Source organism: Equus asinus, chromosome 1 (genome assembly GCF_041296235.1).
Source record: "Equus asinus isolate D_3611 breed Donkey chromosome 1, EquAss-T2T_v2, whole genome shotgun sequence".
Lineage (NCBI taxonomy): Eukaryota > Metazoa > Chordata > Mammalia > Perissodactyla > Equidae > Equus > Equus asinus.
The window spans coordinates 120,524,566-120,546,333 of record NC_091790.1 but is presented as its reverse complement, the minus strand read 5'-3'; the positions used below and the strand labels follow the sequence as shown (position 1 = coordinate 120,546,333).

The following is a 21,768-nucleotide window of genomic DNA, read 5'->3' as shown; positions in this document are numbered from 1 at the left end:
CGCAACACTCTCCAATGAGACTTTCTTCCTCACCACTCCACTGGAACCACTTTTCTCAAGGCCATTAAAAGCTGCGATCTTGTCAAATCTAAAGCTTGCTTTTCAGTTCTGATTGGCCCCAGCAATCCTCAGCATTGGACACTGTGTAAGCTTTCTCCACCAGACCTCTGGGACCTCACACTCTCCTGGCCTTTCTCCTCTGGCTGACCTTTCTTTATTAGCATCCTTGTCCAGTGCTAAGTGCTAAAGAGCCCCATTTGAATGTCTAATAAACTCAAACTTAATCCTTGCAGAATGGAAATCGTCATTTCACCTGTTCCCACAAGAGCCTCTCTGCCTTGAGTCTTCACCAATTCAGTAAATAGCACCAAAATTCACACAAAGTGGAAGCTTTGCAAAAATCCTGAGCTGTGCTTGACTCTTCCCTTTTTCTCATATCACACATCCAATCCATTACTAGACTCCTATCTCTACTTTCAAAATGTAGTCCAAACCTAACATTTCTCATGACCTCTACCACCATCTCCCTAGTCCAAACACCCATCCCCTCTCTCTAAGACTGCAATAACCTCTTAAGTGTTCTCCCTGTATTCATTCTTGCCTTCCCAGAGCTAATCACAGTCATGCACCATGTAATGACATTGTAGTCAATGACAGACCCCATATACAACAGTGATCCCATAGGATTATAATGGCGCTGAAAAAATTCCTATCACCCAGTGCATCTGGAAGAAGACATTCGAGAGGTTCAACGATGACTTCAAAGGATTTGCCAAGGATGAGGAGATTTCAAAAATCAACAAGCCTGTGGTTGAGATGGCAAACAACTTTAAGCTGGATGTGGATGAGGATGACATTGAGGTGCTCCTGGAGGTGGTTCCTGAGCAACTGACTAATGAGGAGCTGTTGGAACTGAACAGGAACACGTAGCTGAAGAAGACGCAAGGGGAAAGGAAAAAGCAAGAGAAGAAAAAGAAGAATTCCCAAGAAAACTCACAGATAAGTGTTTAGCAAAAGCTTTTACAGACTTCAACATGCTTCTTAAAAAGTTTGAAAACATGGACCCCCTAACACCAAAAGGTTTTCAATAATAGAGAGGAATGTTCATGGTGCATTAGGTGCTTACAAGCAAATCTATGATGAAAAAGAAACAAACCAAGCCAACCACCACGGATATATTTCCGAGAAGAGTGACACCTCCTCAAAAAGAGCCTCAGGCAAGTCCTTCAGGAGGTGTTCCAGAAGAAGGCACTGTTTTCATAGGAGATGACAGATCCATGCATGTTATTGATCCTGAAAACGTTCCAGTGGGACAAGATGAGGAGGTGGAAGACAGTGATATTGATGATCCTGACCCTGTGTGGGCCTAGGCTAATGTGTGTGTGTCTCTTAGTTTTCAACAAAAAAAGTTTAAAAAGTAAAAAAAAAATTTAGAGTTTTAAAAATAGAAAAAAGCTTATAGAATAAGGATATAAAAAAGAAACTATTTTTGTACAGCTGTACAATGTTTGTGTTTTAAGCTGTGTTATTATGAAACAGACAAAAAGTTTAAAAAAATTAAAAGTTTATAAAGTAAAAAAGTTACAGTCAGCTAAGGTTAATTTATTATTGAAGAAAAAAACATTTTTTTATAAATTTAGCGTCACCTAAGTGTACAGTGTGGACGTCTGCAGTAGGGCACAGTGGTGTCCTGGGCCTTCATATTCGCTCACCACTCACTCACTGACTCACCCAGAGCAGCTTCCAGTCCTGCAAGCTCCATTCATGGTAAGCAGCCTATGCAGGTGTACCTTTCTTTATCTTTTATACTGTATTTTTATAGTACCTTTTCTAGGTTGAGATATGTTTAGATACAAATACCAATGTGTTACAACTGCCTACGTTATTCAGTAGAGGAAATGCGGTACAGTTTGCAGCCTAGGGGCAACGGGGTATATCACACAGCCTAGATGTGCAGCAGGCTGTACCATCTAGGTTTGTGTAAGTGCACTCTACGATGTTCGCACAACGACAAAATCGCCTAATGATGCATTTCTCAGAAGCATCCCTGTCGTTAAGTGACGCATGACTGCGTCCACTTGGAAGCCAGAGGGATCTTAAAAGATCTATCACATGTCATTTCCCTGCTCAAACGCTCTGCTTTCTGTGTGAAATCATACTCGAAATGAAATTCAAAATCTTTGCTTCGAAGGCCGCATACAATCCATCCTCACGTACCTTCCAATCTGAAATCTTACCATTCTCCAACCCACTGGCTCTCTCCATCCCATTCCAGCTACAACACCTTTCTCCTTCTTTAAGGAATAGACCAAGCTCATTCTCACCGAGGAGCCAAACTGGACAATTGGTACCTCCCTTAATGAAAAAAAATGATCCATTTCTTGCCCCAAACTGCCACCCATGCTGTAGTTATCCTAGACCACTATTTTTCAAATAGAATGGACTAGAAAATCAATTTCATCAGTCAAGAGAAGCCACTATGTACCCCTTGAAAACCACAGACAGTAAAGCTGAAAAACTCACGTCCTTGCTCAGTTTCCCCAGTTGCGTTTGGTAGTCTGCTAGTTTGGTCTGCACCCAGGTTTTGATTCCAGCAACTGGACAGCTTCGAAGGTTAGCCTCTATTTCTTTCATGTCTTTCAGAGATGATTCAATTGTTTCCATTTCATTAACAAATGCCTGAACATAGAAAATAAGCCCCTGGTGAGTTCACTCCTGTTTAAGTGAATGCTATAATTATAGTGTATCTGCCTGTATGGAGGCAAATATTATAATAACACACTGTTGGGAGTCAGGACTTTTAACTACTTAAGAAATTCATTTCACCTGGGTGCTTCACATAGCCATCTGCCAAATTAGATTGGAAATACCTCACTCTCAGCAGGCACTGGTACTTTTAATTAATTTAGAGAAGCCTAATGATTTCATAAAACATAAAATGCACGAAGTATTACTGGTAAATTTCACTTGTTAAATGTTTTTCTTAAAGCCTCACCATGGGGCACAGTAAGAGCAATATACAATTGATAATTATGACACTCAGACTGTCATTGTAACATGAAATAGCAGCTCCTGATGAACTAAAATTGCTCTTGTACTCTCTATCCGAAGTGCGATAACCATGGCCAAAAATAAAAAGATGAATAATCAGTCATTCTTTCTTTATCTATAAAGTCAAAAAAGGTTTATGATGAAAGACATTGTATCTAGGTTTATTGTCATGTCACATTCTTACAATTCTAATAAAAGCAAATAATAAAGAAGAAGAAAATGTTATTTATCACAGTAGGTTCTCTAGATCAGCAGAACTCACAGAGCACTGGTCAAGCTGTCTTTGTAGTTCTTCCGTGTCTCCTTGGACAGCCTGCTCTTTCATTAGGGAGTCTTTCACACCGTCCACCCACTTCTCAATGACTTGTGAATCAGCCTAAATCGAACACAATACCAAAGAGGGATATTACTCAGTGACATTCAACCTACTGCATCTCGGCATCTATTGCTACTGGAAGAAAGGCAACTTTTCAAAACTTTGATAGCATCATTTTCATTTATTTTACTTCTTCTTATAAATCTTCCAACTTTGAAAATAATTATTTTTTTTATTCTTGACTAAAATTCTTATAAGATGACAACTTGATGATCATTCTAAAAATTTCAAAACGCTCTCCAGGGAACCAAGCTATTTTGCTGAAATGTGAACAATATTCATGATTAAAAATTCAAATTACAGGAAGAAATGCTTTTCTAGGTAGAATCAGTTCAAGAATCCTTTGTTCTCATATAATTTAGAACAAATTTTCTCCTAAAGGTAGCTACTCAAAGCAGGGATAAATAAATAGCATAGTGGAGGGAATACAAAAGATTGTTCTTGGCTCAGCTATTGGATGCCCTGTCGTCTGAGCACCCACCAATCTGCTGCCCAGCTCCATTCTTTCACCAACATTTACTAAGTATGCACGGTAACCCAGTTACCATATATGGTGCTGAGGGTTCAAAAAATAAATGAGAAAGGAAATATTTTGCAGAGAGAAAGAGACTTCAGAGAGGCAGGAACATTGGAAGTGGGCCTTAAAGAAATGCAAATAATTAGACCCAACTTGAGCTCCAATACTGGAGTAGCATGATGGTCATTTCCTTCCAAGGTCTCCCACTCCACCACTGGTCAGTCTGACATGTTAATTTCCCTTGAGCTAAATTTGTTTCCTTGTACCTTCTGCAATTCTTTGCTCCTCGTTCGCCCCTAGGAATGGAGATAAATTTACTATCCTGTTCAAAAAAGCCCTTCAGATTTGAAGGCAGCCACCATATCTTCTTTTAATCCTCTATGAGTCAAGCATTCTCAACTCCTTCCATAACGTCTCTAGGACACGATGTCCAGACACTGCATTCATAATTCTGATCAACATGCTCTGGGAACTACCTCAATTTTTAATATGCTTAAAATATGCCACACAGAACCAACTCTTCTTATCCTTATAAGGTTGGAATGAATGACAAAGATGGAACCTAACCGGTACTTCACTTATGAATATTACACTCCTAAAATTCCATCTAAAATAGTTTACATTTATTTTTCTTATTGTAGGGGTGTTTTTTGTTTCTTTTGTTCTTTGTTTATAGATATATTATTCACAATATTATAGTTAACTAAAATTCCAATACTCCCATAACTACCTCAAAATTACATTTCTACTATCCCATATTGCTTAATTGACTTCTATAATAAATTCAGAACTTGATATTTATGAATAGTAAATTTTGCCTTATCATGTTAACAATAATAGTTAACAATATAACAGCAACAAGCCAACAAAACAACTCACATTTTTAGTCTCTGAACTTTCAGAACAGCTCTTCCTCCCAGCTCTCTCTTATCTGCAAATCTGACAATGAGGTATCTTTTTTTCTAGTGGGATTTTTTTTGTTGAGTTTTGGGTTTTTTCCAGGTGAAAAATAAGGCCAAGGACAGTGTCTACTTGCACATTCCCCCATGAGTACACCATGTCATTCATTAATCAACAAACCTTCAGTTTAGTTTTCAAAATATGGGAATCTATATGATACTAGCATCTAACTAGCTTTCCATGTCCTTCTTACAAGGTTAAAAGAGAGTTTCAGAAATATTTTACTGAAATCAAGAGTTGGCCAAAATTGATAGTTTGTGAGGATTATTTGAACTAAATGAGTGTACGTGAAATGTGAGACTATGAATCTGTATATCTAATAATCTAGTATCTCTCCTCCAAAAAATAAATAAAAGAAAGCAGTACTTAAAACAAATGAGTCTGGGCAAGGCTTATGAGTGGTAGTCCTGGTGACTCCCAGTGACCACCACATTCCTTCCTAAGCACATCTAAGATCTCTGGTCGGTCACTTTTCTATAGCTCTGCCAGGAACTGACATCAAGCTTACTTTAGGTCTTGAGCTTCTAAAAAAAATGTTGCCCCTTAATTAGGACATTCACCCGTCCCCATTTTTCTGGTAATTTCTCATAAGATGCATCACGTGACTTTGAAATCATGGGTAAAAATCCCATGTTCCTTAGGATGTAGATTTAGGCATTCGGAGGATCTGTGCAGTTTTTCCATCTAACTCATAATTCAGGCTCTAATGCACTCTCACTAAAGATGTTCCACCCTTTCTAGTTCGCAGGGCCACTCTCGGATGAAGATGGGAAATATAAAGTGCTTATATGGCTAGGGCTTTCTGCTTCCTCTGTTAATATCATACCACCCTGCGCAGGCACTTCCTCATCCGCCACGCCAAGCACAGCTTTGAGAGCCCTTTCCGTCACACTGTACACTCCTCCAGCTTCCTTTCCCTCTGACCTTTAGCCTGTCTGTCACTGTTCTCAGAGGCCCATGCTACCCTCATGTACTGTCAACATGACACGTCTCCTCTTCTGTGTTTGCTCCAGCATTCTAAGATCTTATCATAGAATACTGCTTACGAAGACATGCTCGCATGGGGCGTGCAAAAGATAAAGTGCAAAAAGAGAGAAGTAGCAATGCATCTATGGAGTTCATGATGCACTTTTTTTAACTGTCCATTTAACTTGCTGCCACCTCCTGCACTGCTAATCTACGTCCTGAACCTTTTAAGAATTCAAGGCAGCATTACTGTTGTATATCTGGGCAATTCATTAAATCCAGTTTTTTAATAAAAAAGCTGATGGTCTCCAGGGCCAAGGATTTTTGACATTTCTATGGAAGCATTATATTCCAAGGAAGTTTTAATCATAATCAGCCATGACTGAAGCAGGAGGCCTCAATGATCCCCGTCATTGGCACAGGAGACGAAGGTTCACCATCAACCCCTTCCTCCCTCCGTCTCTGAGACACACACAAACCTACGTGAGCACACCCAATGCACACGCACCTGTTCCTTCTCTGTCTTACACTTTAACAGGAGAAAAAAGAAAGAGGAAAGCAAGAGACGCAGACAAGCCAAGTAGAAAAACTGATCACGCCAACAGGAACAAAAAGAACAGACAGGAATCTGAACAGCTGTTTTCACTACTAAAGATCCTGCATGTAATCCTGACTGTGCTGAGTGCTAAGAGAGGCAGTGTGCCCATGAAAAGAAAGACGAAGGTCTGAATACCAAGCTCTGCATCTTACCAGCCATGAGGCCTTGAGAAACGAATTCCTCTTCTTTGAGCCTCAGTAGCTCATCTATAAAATAGGAATAATAACGACTACTTTGACTGGTTGTTCTGAAAATCAGAGATAATGTTTGGACAGGGCCTGGTACAGAGCAGGCATGCAATAAACGGTGGCTATTATTACTAAGATCTACAAAATCAGGTGTTTTACCACCAAGATTAAGCCCATAAAAAGTTACCACTTTTGAGTCCTAGTGTTTATTCCCATCAGAGACTTCGCAGGAATGAGCAGCCAGGGTAAGCACATGTCTGCATAAGAGTCAACTTAACGCTTTTAATTGCTGCCAACATTAATGCTTGTTCCATCATACGACTGTTTAAAAGTAACTGAGAGAGCTACTGCTTATGTATTTCTGACTAGACTTGGCTGAATCCGGCTCAGCAGAAGAAAGCCAGGCAAACGAGGGAGGGCCCAAACTTTAGAAATGCCTGGCAGCAGATTCACATGGCATCCTCACTCTGTGGGAAGGGCCATAGGTCACTAAGATCAAGACCAGCTCCCACTTGTGTACAAGTAAGTGTGCGAGATGGGAGGTCTGCTCTGCACCCCCTCTTTCCGGGAAGGAAAATATTGTCTCAATCCACAGGGAGCAGATGTTTCCTGTGCTTTTTAGAAATATCAAAAGTCTGCTCATGTTTAAGTCAATCATACTGCAAAGAGGTTACAAAGAAAGTGAAAGTGTTTCTCTGTCCATTTAAAAATCACTCAGCTGATGCACTTAAGAGTTTCTAATGTATAATAATGAGTGTTTAATTTTTTCTCCACTTGCAGAATAACTATGTATATTCAGACTGGGTAATTTCTACTATTCTACCTTTTTTGGGGGGGGGGCCTCAGTTCTTTTAAAGCAATGTAAAAAAAATTTAAAATACTAGTAAATTTCTAAAATAAATGGCTGTCATTATTTCACATGCAAAAGAAAAAAAGACTTGTAAGTACTAATCCAGGGTAGCCATTTCTCATTCTGGTTTATACTCACAAATTCTCAAATATAAAATGACTAATATGGTAGTTTTGAAAACCAAAGTATCAAATATTCTAGTTCGGAAGGGCCAAAATTCTACACTGACCATCACTGCTCAAAAGCACTGATCTGTAAGCAGTTTGGATGGGCAACACCTGCTGCTGGGTCAGGAAAAGGAATGCAGGGTCATTAAAACAATTCCTTAACTCTGTCACACCCCATGTCCCAGCCCAGCCCCTGAGCGTGGGATGCAGGAACTCTGAAGCTTGGTACTCTAGATTTAAGACAATAAGATTTCAAGGTACATAACTGCCTCCCAAGAGTTTGTTTACAGCTAAATTCTCGACATTTTATTTTGCTCTTCTTCCATCTATTGGAACGTCCACAGCTTTTTAAGCAGCCAATTTCTAACCCAAGACATAGGCAAAAAGATCGTGAAACCAGAACCAGAAAAATAATTTACGGTAACAAGGTTTCTATTTTGTTTGGTTTTATAATATTCACTAACCTCAAAAAGACTCTTTAAAAAGTGTTTCTTCATTTAGTAGGGAAGACCAGCAATAACATTGCTAGGACATTCATTTATCTGAAACTAACAGAGTTCTTAAATCTAAAGTTTAGAATGCATCAATATTCCCTTTAGTAAAGTAAATGCATTCAAACTAAGAAATAAAAACCCTCATGAGATATTTATGTCGATTATACGTTACCTAGGAAGAGTTAAATCGGCCATACTGCATATCACTCTTAGAAAGTATTTACCATTGCGTTTTTACCCTAAAAGCTGTCCAAATTTCAAAGCCTGGTCCTGTGGGTCTCAGCTCTGGGTCAGAGCACATTGGTTTAGTGGGTGTCTTTGCCTGTTCAGCGATGGAAAGATGGGGTGTGACCACACAGGTGTCCTGCCGTTTAGGATAACCATGCATTTAGACTTTAGAGATATAACTTCACTGGAGACGTCCACATGGGAAAGATGTCTGAAGGCATCTACGAAGCCATTACATTCGCATCCGCTTACCTGCTGTATGCCAGACAGGTTCCTATCCTCCAAGAAGAGCTCATGCCTGAGGGAGGAGAGCGACGCATAACAAACACTGGGCTGAGATGGGGCTATTGTGAAGCTGCCAACAATGCGCAGTGGAATTACAGAGGCAGGACTAATGAGCTCTGGGTGTGGCAGTGAGCAAGACTGAAGACTGCGTGTAGAAGCAGCTTATTCTCTAAGGATGACAGAGAAGAGGAGGATGCGAATTCCTGGCAAGTAGGTGACATTTCCGAAGAAAGGCGATAGTCCAGCGTGGTCTCTGAGACCGGTCACACCGTCTCCTCACCCTCGCAGCTCACAGGCAAGGATGCAGGCAGGGCTTCCGGGCGAGAAAGGGGCAGGAGAGACCAGATGTGTGTGAAAGCACTTTGTAGCACCATGGCAAAGACAGACGAATCCTTTCCAGAAGTATAACTCCCGCGTCAGTGTGGAAGATGAATGCACAGGGAAGAGACTGGCAGCAGGCATCAGGTTTAATGGGGTAATGGGATGGTCCGGGCAAGAGATCACATGAGAGTCTGAACACAGCAGCAAGGGGCTGGAGGAGGGGTCCGAGGCGGCAGGAGCAGTGGTGAATATAAGACAGAGTTTTATGTGGGCCTTGGGGATGGTTTCATGATTTTGCAGTTACATCACAATGCGGGAGATGCCGAACAGCAGAAATGAAATAACAGGAAACACCCTGCAGCCCCTGAATCCAAAGGTTACTGTGGGGATAAGCAGCCTCTTAGGATTTCATAATATTTAATGCCCATAATTCATAAGAAAATCATGTCACTAAAGTCAATAATGAAAAAATTACCTTTTTAACGTATTTTTAAATGTTTTGCTGCCTGGAAGGAGTGGGAGGACTTTCCATGAGGTAGTTTCTAAAAGCACCAATTAACATTTTAATTCTTAAGTACAGGAATTGAGGCCATGACTTTGGCACGGAATAGATAAAAAAAGAGAAAATGAAGAATGTATTTGAGCATGACACTGTGACTAAGGGTTTGCACGCCTAATCTCTACCTCTACAAAAGGAGACGGCATGTAGATAAAGACAATGCAAGCACAAGAGGAAATTACTATTTGCCAACATGCAACAGAAAATTAAAATTTGCACACAAACAAGTAACAAGATCATCTTATAAGTACTGTAGGAAGGTAGGAGAAAAGTAAGCACATAACTATGAAAATACTTTCAAAGTTTAAATGTGCTGTGTCCATGAAAGGCATTATTATTATTTTGAGCAATGGGATTCATACTTCAAGCTCATGCATTTGCCTATAATCTATTTAAATGTCCCTCATGGAGTTTCAATATCATTTGTTTCTATTAGTTTGAAAAAGTGATTAGAATTAATAATCTTCATGAACTTTTCTTTTTTACTTTGAATATGTTACTCCAGCCAGGCTCACTGCTAATGTTAGCTGCCTCCAGGAAAGGAAATGGCATTGAGGAAGGAAGGGAACTTGAAATGTTCACTCTAAATAAGCCTCATTACCCAACTTCTTCACAAGGAGTGAACAATATTGCCAACAATCTTAAAATTAGGGCACAAAAAGTAAATTAAAAACAACTGGACATTACAAATTTGCTACTGTAATAGAAAAAAGTCTAAATATCCAGACGCAGCACATGTTTGATGTGGGGTATTTTTAATGGAAATATACTTGGCCTGCACTCCAACTGGCCACTCTAAGCGTGTGGATTTGCAACATTAGTAACAACCACCCAGGAGAGCCTAAGGCGGATTACCAGAACCACAGGACTCTCTTTTGTGTTTTACAGGAATATTTATTCTCTTTAAATTCCATATTAAAATATTGGCACACATTTAGCTAACCATAAAACACACTTTTAAAAGTCAAAAGAAGATGAACCTTTGGGTTCATCTTCACCCACAAATTTCCCTAACTACATCTCACATTTGAATTTGAAAACAAAGCTATGATCCTTTGAAAAGATGGGAAATAAGGCAGCACTGCTCAACTTTGGCTCCACTGACCTGTGGGCCCAGACCACTCTTTTGTGTAGGGGCTGCTCTGCGTTTCAGCTGTAACCTTGGCCTCTACCCACTAGAAGCCAACAGCACCATCCCTTCCCCATAGTTGTGACAACCAAAGATGTCTCCAAACGTTACAAGCATCCTCTGGGGGCAAAACTGCTCCTGACTGAGAACCACCGATAATGCAAGGATTGGACCACAACCAAAAACCTTAGAATCACGGATCGGGGTAATTCTGGTTTTTAAAGTCAAAAAGAATTACAACTGATGACAGACAAGGAAAGGTGTACCCACTCACAAAGTGAAATGAGTCAAAAATACTAAGCTACACGTAACACACTCCTCTTCAAAATTAATGGTTTATTCTAATGAGAGCTCAGTCTAGAACGGCAGCTTACGCTCAGAGAAAACTACCTCCTTCCACTACAACTATATCGGCGTGCGCACGGGCACACACACACACACACACACACACACACACACACACACGTGCACACAACCCCCTCCATCTTTATTCTCCTGCTGGTCACTCAGTAGAACATTCCTTTGGTTCCTGGGTCAAAGAGCTTCCCTCCCCGTTCAGTGGGCATCACTCTTGTCTCATCTTGTGGAGCCCTGCACGCTGGTCTGTACAGCCCACCAGCCTCTCTTCTACCACATGTTCTCTGGTTTTGAATTTTAAAACATCATTTTCATAAATCATGTCTTCATTTTGGTAGAAACATCCTTTACACAAATATTAAGTGTCAGGCACTGTTCTAGGAGTATATCTTGGGAGACAGCAGTGGGGAATTAAAAAAAACAAAACACAAATGATCAAGGTAGGGAGGCCTCGGGAGGACAGGGAAGAGAGCATGACTGGCTTGTTCTTCTTCCAGACCTTTCCTGTCAGACAACCAGGTGATCTGGAAACCCCACTTCTCCATCTTCCGCACCAGGAAAATGTTCAAACCCCAACTGTCTTATCTGACATTGACTTTGACCACCCTCTCGTCACATCTTCACGTCTGTCCTCCTCTGGGACGTTATCACTGCCTCATCTGTCAGCATTTTCAGATGTAGCAAAGGATCCAGCTTCTGCATTTGCATGTCCCCCAAATTACCTGCTTTCCAAATCTGGCACCGTCTGTCGATGGTCTGGTTCAGATTTTGACTCCAAATACCTCAAAGCCTAACAAGCCAGCTTCAAGGACTCGGCTCTCAAGGACGTGGGCAACTTCTCCCACTCTAACCTGGTCAGCACTGGAATCTAACCACCAGTCTGTATTTCACGCAGGCTCCTGACCCCTGAAATATTATTTTGACCATTTTTAAGTAATTTTCCCTTACCTTCCTTATCTCCAAGGTCCAGTTTACCTCCACCAAGAAGCATTTTTGCAAAACAAAAGGAAATCAATGCGCTCTTGTCTTTGGTAAGAAAGTTATAAAATCCAACTTAAGTACAAAATAACTGTGGGACTAAAAAGAATGCAAAATACCCAAATAATAGACATTTGAGTCTTAGATGATAATTACTATTTTACCCTGTAATAAACTTAAACTCCTAATGGCCTCTGGATTTACCTCAAAAGTTCTGAGTTGGGGGGTAATTTCTTCAAGTAAATGCAGATCTTTGGAAATCTTGACCTTTAGTTTATTCCATTTTCCTTGAACATCATCAAATTCTTGCTTATACATTTTTTCGACATCTGGAGAAACGTTTTTCTCCAAAGCCTTTGTTTCTTCTGCAAGTTTACATAATGTAGGTTTTTGATTCTCAAGGATTTCATCAAGGGCCTGGAAAAAATTTTAAAAGATTGAAAATGCACACAATAGTTCTTACAGATGTAATAATATGGGCTATAAATAGTAAAAAGTCACTTTTTAAAAAGCATTTGATAAAAAAAAGAAATGCGAAAAAAATCATGAAAAAAATAAGCATAATCAAAACAGTTAAAGCTTTCCCTTTGTGAGTTGTGTGTGGCCCGGACACAACATATCCTCTACACTAGAAAGCACGGGAACAGCACACCCAGTGAGGGACAGGTATGTGGTGCTCAAGCATTGATTTGTTTTATCTGATGAACTCGTGCAGAGCCATATATCCTAAATGACCAAGGAAGCATTTTTATTCAACAGAGAAAAGGAACAACACATTAATTCAATTGATATTCTTTTTTTTTTCCTGAGGAAGATTAGCCCTGAGCTAACATCTGTGCCAGTCTTCCTCCACTGTATATGTGGGTTGTCACCACAGCATGGCTGACAAGTGGTGTAGGTCCATGCCCGGGATCTCAACCCACAAACCTGGGGCACTGAAGCAGAACACGCCAAACTTAACCACTACACCATGGAGCTGGCCCTCAATTGATATTCTTCATTTTACTAAAGATATTTTAGCAGACTATTAACAGGTTGAGATTTTCAAGGTAATTACAAAAAAAGGAAAAATACACTTTTAGTCTATTAAAAATATTTAATAACTATCTTTTCTTTCAGCCAAGGTCCTACACTATAGTAACTAACCTTCAAATTATAAAAAATTTTTGACCTTTTTTTTGGTGAGGAAGATTGGCCTTGAGCTAACACCTGTGCCAATCTTCCTCTATTTTTTTGTATGTGAGATGCCACCACAGCATGTTTTGATGAGCAGTGTATATAGGCCCACACCCAGGATCCAAATACAGGAACCCTGGGCTGCCAAAGCAGAGCACATGAACCTAACCACTACGCCATGAGGCCGGCCCCAATTTTGACCAAAAATGACTAGCATTTTTTAAATAGCTGAAAAAATATTTCAAAATATGTGATATGACATATTATAAATGAGTCTAGACTTCTAAGACCTAAAATAGATATTACCTTTTTTTCTTGCAGGGCCTTCTCCACCTTTGCAAGATCATTCAAGACATTCAAAGACGTCTGGGCTTTATTTTCTGAATCATTTAGCATATCTTTCAGTGTTTTCAACATTTCCAAATATTCACGTCCAGGTTGGCTCTTCAGTTCTGTTTATTTAAAAACAGCTACTTTCAGAAAATAATGTTAGGAAACTAATATTATTATATATACCGTCAATCTGTATATAATAAGTGAATTCTAATACATCGGAAGTTAAGCTCCACAATTAAAATTAAAAAGGGTCTCTGTTAGTTACTAAAATAAATCATTCCATCAGCATTTCTGAGAGTCAGACAGTGACTTCATTCCTGCGGATGCTGGTATTTGAAATATTAACTAATTCACTATCATTTTTCCTCATTTCATCACGATGAAATGTCCCTCAGAAGATGGAACTACAATGTTTCTTTTGTCTCATACAATCCCCTTTTCCCCAGTAGCTACACAAAGAATAAAAGAAAACCAAGATGCCCTCAACCAGCCTTCCTCCAAGCTGACACGCATACAGAGTGGTGGACATTACAGAGAACGCCGCAGCCAGGCCGCCGAGGTACGAGAGCAATAAGGACGGCAAAAGCCCGCGGGAGTGACGCCTGCCTCGGCCACTGACAGAGAAATCACAGAGAAGCAACACTTGTGTGGAAAGGAAGGAGGCTCATGGGGAGCACAAAGAGGCGAAACCAACCAGCAGAGAAGTTAAGAAACTGGCAGCGTTAGTCACAGCAGCCAAAGGGCGGAAACGACCCAATGCCCATCGATGAATGAGTGGATAAACAAAATGTGGTATAAACATACAATGGGATATTATTCAACCTTAAAGAGGAAGGAAATTCTGACACCTGCCACCTACATGGATGAACTTTGAGGATGTTATACTAAGGGAAACAAGCCAGACGCAAAAAAACACACACTGTATGAGTCCACTTAAATGAGGTACTTAGAACAATCAACTCATAGAAACAGAAAGTAGAACAGGGGATGCAGGGGCTGGAGGGGGAGGGAACGGGGAGCTGTTGTTTGCTGGGTACAGAGTTTCAGTTTTACAAGATGAAAAGTTCCAGAGATTGGTTGCACAATAATGTGAATATATTTAACATTATGAATTCTACACTTAAAAATGGTTACAGTGGTAAAATTTTACGTTATGTGTATTTTACCACAATTAGAAACAAAAAAATAAATTTAAAAAATTTTCTAAAGTTAAGAAACTAAACATAGAATTGCCTATTGATCTTTGTCAAAAATAAACGCCTATTTTGCAGCATTAAATTGAAAAAGAGGTACTCTCAAACGTTTCATGTTCTGGGTTAACGGAATTCAGGAAGCAAAGAGCATGGTGCCCGAATCTCTTTCCAGAAGAAAGAAACACGACACATTTGCTAAGCACACGCACACACTGATTCTTACCAGTCTACACCGTGTACAACGGCTACAAGGAAGGGTGTGGTTACATGTACAGCTTTTTAGCATGCACTACCCATTACATTACATAAACCAACGTAATTCCAGACTTAAACAATAGCCACGGAGAAAAAATATAACATATGAGGGATGATCTCTCAAACCTTTACAGTTAAGTTTCCAGGACCAGGTTTATCCCAAAAGTAAAAACTCTAGAAAACATTTTAGACTTTGAAAGAACTTGATTTCTTTTAAAAGAGGAGACGATATTGCTAAAACTTGAACCATTCTGAAGAAACAGAAGTAAGCAATCATTCATTTTAGCCTGACTCGTAATGATATTAGCTCCTTCAATGAAAAGGAGAAACAACACCCTTAAAACAACTCTTTAAAAATCATTATGTGCAGGCCGGCCCAGTGGCACAGCAGTTAAGTTTGCACGTTCCACTTCGACAGCCCCAGGTTTGCCGGTTCAGAGCCTGAGTGTGGACCTACACTCCGCTTATCAAGCTGTTCTGTGGTAGGCGTCTCACATATAAAGTAGAGGAAGATGGGCATGGATGTTAGCTCTGGGCCAGTCTTCCTCAGCAAAAAGAGGAGGACTGGTGGCAGATGTTAGCTCAGGGCTAATCTTGCTCAAAAAATAAAAAATAAATAAAAATAAAATTATCATGTGCTATTAACATGATTTTAGAGCATGTGAAAGCTGTTTGCATTTTTACAAACAAGCATGGATCCAGGAAACAGTCTAAATATACTTTAAGACCCAGAACATTAGCAAGCACAGAGGAAAGCTGAGTGAGGCTGGTGCAAAACAAGTAAGTGCTGCTAAAGGTCTAAATATTGGAGTAATTTTTAAATTAAGTCAAGATGAGAGAGGAGGTTGTAAAATCACCTAGTAAGGAAACCAAGAGAATGGGTTTACCGTTCTCCAGCTGTCGCTGATGATCCTCCAAATTCTGTCGCACAGCCTGGTAGCGGCCCAGAAGGCCATCGAAGGCTTGCTGGACAAAATCCGGGGCAGAAGGCTGAGACATTAGGGCCAAGCAGCTTGCACGCACTGTTTCAATTTTGGGCTGGAGGCTGAGGACATCTGTCAGTTCCCGCTGCAGAAGAGAAAATATGATGGAATAACTTACTGAAGATGAACATCCTCACAGAAAGTTAATCGGAGCAGAATTAACGTAAAGTTCATGATACAAGCAGCATCTTCTTTAAATACAGAACTGGACACAGAATTCTTTCAAGTCCTGGATGGTGGTCTCTTTACCTGGCAGGAGTCCTTCCGCCTGGGCAAGGACCGCTGGGCGGATTCTGAAAAGGCAGCGTGTTTCACCCACTCCTCCTTTGTCCTCATGGTCTTTTCAAGCTCATCAAGCTGCTTAAAGTAAGCGCTGATATCTTCCTGGAGCTGAATCTTTCTTGCCAGATCTTCCAAATGCTGCGATATATTCTTCCATTCGGATAATACCTTCTCCAGAATATTGTTTATCTCTTCAGTGGGAAGACCTTCTGTGCAGACATGAAAAATAAGCAGACACTTCATATATTATTACAAAATCTGTTTGGGATTTGTTAGAAACATTCTAACCTATTCAAAATAATGAGGCAATGTCCTATATAACGACCACTTCCTTAACGCTCTTTTAACACAACAACAAAAATTACAATGATGCACTTGAAAATAACTATATTTAATCTCCTGGCCAAAGTGGGAGAGAGGGAGCTTGACACAGTGCCTCAGGAGTCGTATGGCTACCACGAAATGCACCTCAGCAGCATGAGCCACTGCCTTTTCTATAGAATCTGTGTTTCCCTCCGTGGCATACTACCGCTCGGCTAGCTTCTGGTCTGAACCAGGGACATAAAATGAACTGTCTGGACTTATTTGGGGCTCTGACATCAGAAGGCAGACCCTCTGTCATCAGAACAGGACAGCTGGCTAGAAAAACTAGGAGGCAGCTTGAGTTTTTGCTGATCAAACCACAGTGTCACAGGAACTGCAAAATGAATGAGAAGATTTCCTAGTGCTGGGAGCAATCTGGGAGCAATGAGTGCAGCAAGACTAACCCAACAGCCAGCCTCAAGAAGAGTCAGCCAGTCTACTACGCAGGCTGCATACAGACCAGCAAATACCAAAATATCAATGCAGTGGTAAGATTACCCACTTTAGAGACACATCAGGAAAAAATGCAATTATGTTTATTATTGACATCCTATAATTTTGTTTGTCTCATTTTTGAGAGGTAGAGAATGTTCATAGAAATAATAAAATTATATAAAATACTAGATTGTATCATTGTCCTTCCCTTAATACAAAATACCATCAAATCATTGAAAATTACAAGAAAAAGTGTGGGAAATCAGCAAAGGAATCTTTATCTCCAGAGGAGAACATGATGTTGCAAAGATGGGCTGAACATTTTTATTATTTGAGCACGAGGGCAGTCAAAGAATTGTGCTTCGTAAACATATGCAATCAAAATCCAGAGTAATGAGAGCTCTAAGAAAACAAAAGGCATGTAAAACAAAAGGTCACTTAGGATCCACAAATGATGCAATTTTTAAAATTTCTATAACACACTGTATCCGCTAAAAATTAGGAATGCAAATGTGACATGACATGATTTGAATATATCCTGTGTCAGTTGCTGAAGCTCACGGTCCACCATCACACAGGTAACAGAATATGAGACCCACGCAAAGCATTCACACCACAAGCCAAGTTCAACACCTGTGAATGGGGGTCATAAACAGACACATCACCATTTTCCCGGCAAACTATCTGAGCAGTGGAGAAACTAGGCTGTGTTTCTGCCAGGTTATTTCTATTCTAAGAGGCCAAAGGAATAACCTCAGCCACTTCATGTTGACGTCAGGGTAATTTATGCTAAACAAGAAAGAAAATTAAGCTGGTAAATAAAATTTTTGAGAAGGAAAATTACTGCCATTCATCTAAAAACAGGTGAGAATTACACATTTCAGGTACTAGGGAAGCCGAAGAAACTTCTTCAATTTTTTTTTAATTCACGGACAATATATCACAATCCATTGGTTTGGCCCCTTCAAAACAATTCTCAAAACTTAAATCTCCCCTCCTCTAAGTTTGAGATATTCTAGGTTGAGGCAACACCAAATAATAATTACAGCACAGTTTGTATCTTAAAAAAGGAAAACTGTACATTGTCTTTTAACATAATTCTTTTGCTCCCAGAGATCCAGTTATAAATTTTCGATTTCTATAGAACACTCTACTCTTAGCTGACTAAGCAAAAGCCAAAATCAAGAGCCTATCATTTTACTAATTACCTAAAAGAAATAAAATATAACATATTCCTGCCACTTACACTCACTCAACTTGGCACATTTCAATCTATCACTATCGGAATCAAGGGAAATGTTTACAAAACATTGGGCTACCATCTGATGATTCCATAGGCTTATACACATGGCCAGCCATGACGGGCATCAGGTCATAAAACCACATCACTGAGGTGCCCAAATACTTTTTTAGTTGACGATCTCTAGGAAAATATAAGGTAACCAAGAAAACCAGGTACTAACAGCCTTGAAAGTCAAACGAAATCGATTATTTCATTGTTTAAGACATTTTTACACTATATGAGATATCACAAACCGTACTTCAAATGCGTTAGGCACAGAAGTCCTCAGACTTCACCTTCACTGGTGAGATGTTGGATGGAACTAGCCTGAGGAAACCAGTGACGTGATTGTTTGAACATCTTTTTACTGAAGAATTTGACGTGCTTTTCTAACTGAACTGAATCATTTATCTGCATCCTTACTTAAGCAGACTCTGACCAAATTATACTCTATAAAAACTTCCTCAATATTAATTATCCACATTCCAAGATTTATTTCAAATTTCTTGGGGAGAAGGTGGGGCAGAGAGAGTCACCCAATTGCGCTCTCATTTCTGATGAGCGTTTCTGGCTCTATAAGAGCAGCAGGATGAACAGCACTAACCACATGCAGTGGGGTAACTGGCAAGACCGGAAAGTTAGAACACGGATAAAGTGGGACGACAGTGGGGGAAATTTTTTAATTAAAATCACTTTTATTCTCTCACTAACAAAAGGCAGACACTCCCCAAAAATGAGAAAATTAAACCCAGATTATACAGACCCTATTCATATCAATGTCCCCATTTCCCAGTGTCCCACCCCATCCTAAAAAATTGCAATAATACGTCTTTTAAAATAAATACAATTAGAGGCCTGTAATGAATGCATTTCTACTCCTACCAAAGCTCAGAAAAAAAAATGGTAATGCAGAAAATAAAATGTTTCCTGTGAAATTAAACAAGTGTACATTAGGTCACAAAATTCATTCCTTTATAAAATATCATATATACCCCGATGTTGCACTTGACCTTTTGCAAACAGCACTTTCACATGAATTCAGTGTCCATTGTACGTATTTTAGGGTGTGCCTATTCACAGTCAGACTTTATCAAGCAAAAGCTATGATCAGCTAGCGAAGTCCCTTACTTTCTAGACAAAGAAGCAAAGAAACAAAAGGGCTACAGGACTTGCCCAAAGACACAAACTAGGAAAGGACAAGAGACCCCAAGGTCTCCTGTTTCCCAATTCACTGCCTTCCTCACTAACACATCACTCCTCACCGACCTCTCACAGAGGTCCTCTTCCCCATGAATCTTAGCACTCACTCTCTCTACCACACCGACTACAGGCTGACACAGAAATGAGGGTAAATTCAGGACACAGGCTCATGCAAGTGCCCCACCTTCACACCAGACAAAGTCTGGTTCCCAAGCTCCAGTGTTGATGTAGGAGTGAAGAATCCACAATTGTGACTGACACACAATTATTACATTTATTGAAAGATCCCGCATCTCAGGGGAAACGATGGTGTCTCCAGGTCTCTGGGTCTCTCCAGGCAAATACTTGAAAGAGCAATAAGCAAGCGGGCTGCCCAAACCCCGTGTGACTGCAACACTCAGTAAGGGCGGATTTTGAATGAAAATACTATTTTTGAATAAAAACTATTCTATTTCTCTTTTTTTTTAAAAAAAAAAAAAAAAAGAAAGAAAGATGGGGCCGGCCCCGTGGCAGAGTGGTTAAGTTCACGGGCTCCACTTCGGTGGCCCAGAGTGATCATGAGTGCAGACCTGGCACCGCTTATCAGGCTATGTTGAGGGCATCCCTCATGCCACAACTAGAAGGACCCACAACTAAGATATACAACTATGTACTGGGGGTATTTGGGGAGAAAAAGCAGAAAAGGAAAAAAAAAAAGATTGGCAACAGTTGTTAGCTCAGGTGCCAATCTTTTTAAAAAAAAAAAAGAAAGAAAGAAATTAAGCTGTACTAACATCTATGGATTAATAGTGGTGCATTTGTCTAATTTCTAAATAAATGGACATATATCAGACATACGTATTCTTGTGTATATATGTTTGTGTGTGTGCGCACATGTCCCCAGTACACATGCAAAATTAACTTGACATATTTTTTAAAAGGCAGAGGCAAAAATAACCCAAAGTTTTTTAAACAGCGGTTTTCTGGCGGTAGGGGAGGGTGACTGATCCATAAGTAACACCAGAGACCTTCCCGGAGAGATGGAATATGCTCTATACACAGCCACGCATCACTTGATGATGGGGTATGTTCCGAGAAGTGCGTCATCAGGCGATTTCATCATTGTGTGAACAATACAGAATGCGCTTACACAAACCTGGATGGTACAGCCCACTACACACCCAGGCTACATGGTACTAGTCTTATGGGACCACCGCCATTTATGCAGTGCGCCATTGATCAAAATGCTCCTACGTGATGCATGACTATATAATGATAAGTACGTATAGGTTTGTCACAACAGCACAGTTAGGTTTCACGTATTTCAATGTGTAAATTTTACTTTGAAAAAACTGTAAAAAAAAATCATAATCAACGAGGTGAGGAGAGAGGAGAGGTATAGATAATTCAAGAATAGCAGAATGTCATTAATAATTGAAGTGGATAATCAGTACAAGGAGGTCCATTATACTATTCTATTTGCTTTATATATATTTACATTTTCCAGAATGCAAAGTCAAAAAATAACAAGATTGAAAACTACTATTTTGAAGATTCTTGTCAAACTAATCTTCCTAACTCTGCCTTGGGTGTCTGTGGCTTTGGTCAAGGGGGCACTGGGGCAGGCCCCCACACGCTCCCCACCGCTGGAACAAGGAGCAGGGCTGACAGGAAAGGCCTTCCAGCGCCAGACCAAAGAAGGGACAGATGCAAAACCGCACAGCGAAGCATTAGTGTTTACCCTCTCCTGAGTCACTGGGGCTACGGCAAGAAAAGATTTAAGGTAAAAATTTCAAATACAAGTAACGCCTTATCAAATTTAACTATTAAAAAAAACCTGCTAACATAATGCACTGAAAGTAATCAAAAATCAAACAGCCTGGGGGCCAGCCCCAGGGGTGAGTTCAGCACACTCTGCTTCAGTGGCCTGGGTTCAGCTCCCGGGCACAGACCTACACCACTTAGCAGCCACGCTGTGGCGACAGCCCAAATACAAAGTAGAGGAAGATGGGCACAGATGTTAGCTCACAGTGAATCTTCCTCAGCAAAAAAAAAAAAAATCAAACAGCCTTAATGAATTCACCTTAATGTAACTTCATTTCCCAAATATTGCCAAAGTAAAATTTTCTTGTGCCACCCCTCTCCAAAACAATTCCCAATACATAACCCCACAGGATGAGATTTTCAAATCTTCTACACCAGTGGATTTTTACTGTTCTGCTGAGACAGAGTTTTAGGTTCCCTGACCCCGTATAAAAGA

General features: G+C 40.1%; 1 protein-coding gene across 25 annotated transcripts in view; it reads right to left on the bottom strand.

Moving 5' to 3' along the window:
* The window catches only part of UTRN (utrophin), a 478,862-nt gene that overhangs the window by 307,856 nt on the left and 149,238 nt on the right, over positions 1 to 21,768 (bottom strand). For 22 of the 25 annotated variants that reach the window (XR_011502522.1, XR_011502525.1, XR_011502539.1 and 19 more), the window contains 6 exons: positions 16,217 to 16,458; positions 15,872 to 16,052; positions 13,507 to 13,652; positions 12,229 to 12,441; positions 3,314 to 3,427; positions 2,524 to 2,679 (listed from right to left, as the gene is read on the bottom strand). Coding sequence is in view for 22 of the 25 variants with exons in the window: in XM_070506675.1 (XP_070362776.1) it covers positions 2,524 to 2,679; positions 3,314 to 3,427; positions 12,229 to 12,441; positions 13,507 to 13,652; positions 15,872 to 16,052; positions 16,217 to 16,458 (1,052 nt within the window). In the remaining 3 variants the exon portion in view is untranslated. The remainder of the gene's footprint in view (positions 1 to 2,523; positions 2,680 to 3,313; positions 3,428 to 12,228; positions 12,442 to 13,506; positions 13,653 to 15,871; positions 16,053 to 16,216; positions 16,459 to 21,768) is intronic. The other 3 variants (XM_070506681.1, XM_070506667.1, XM_070506712.1) reach the window with 1 other exon arrangement.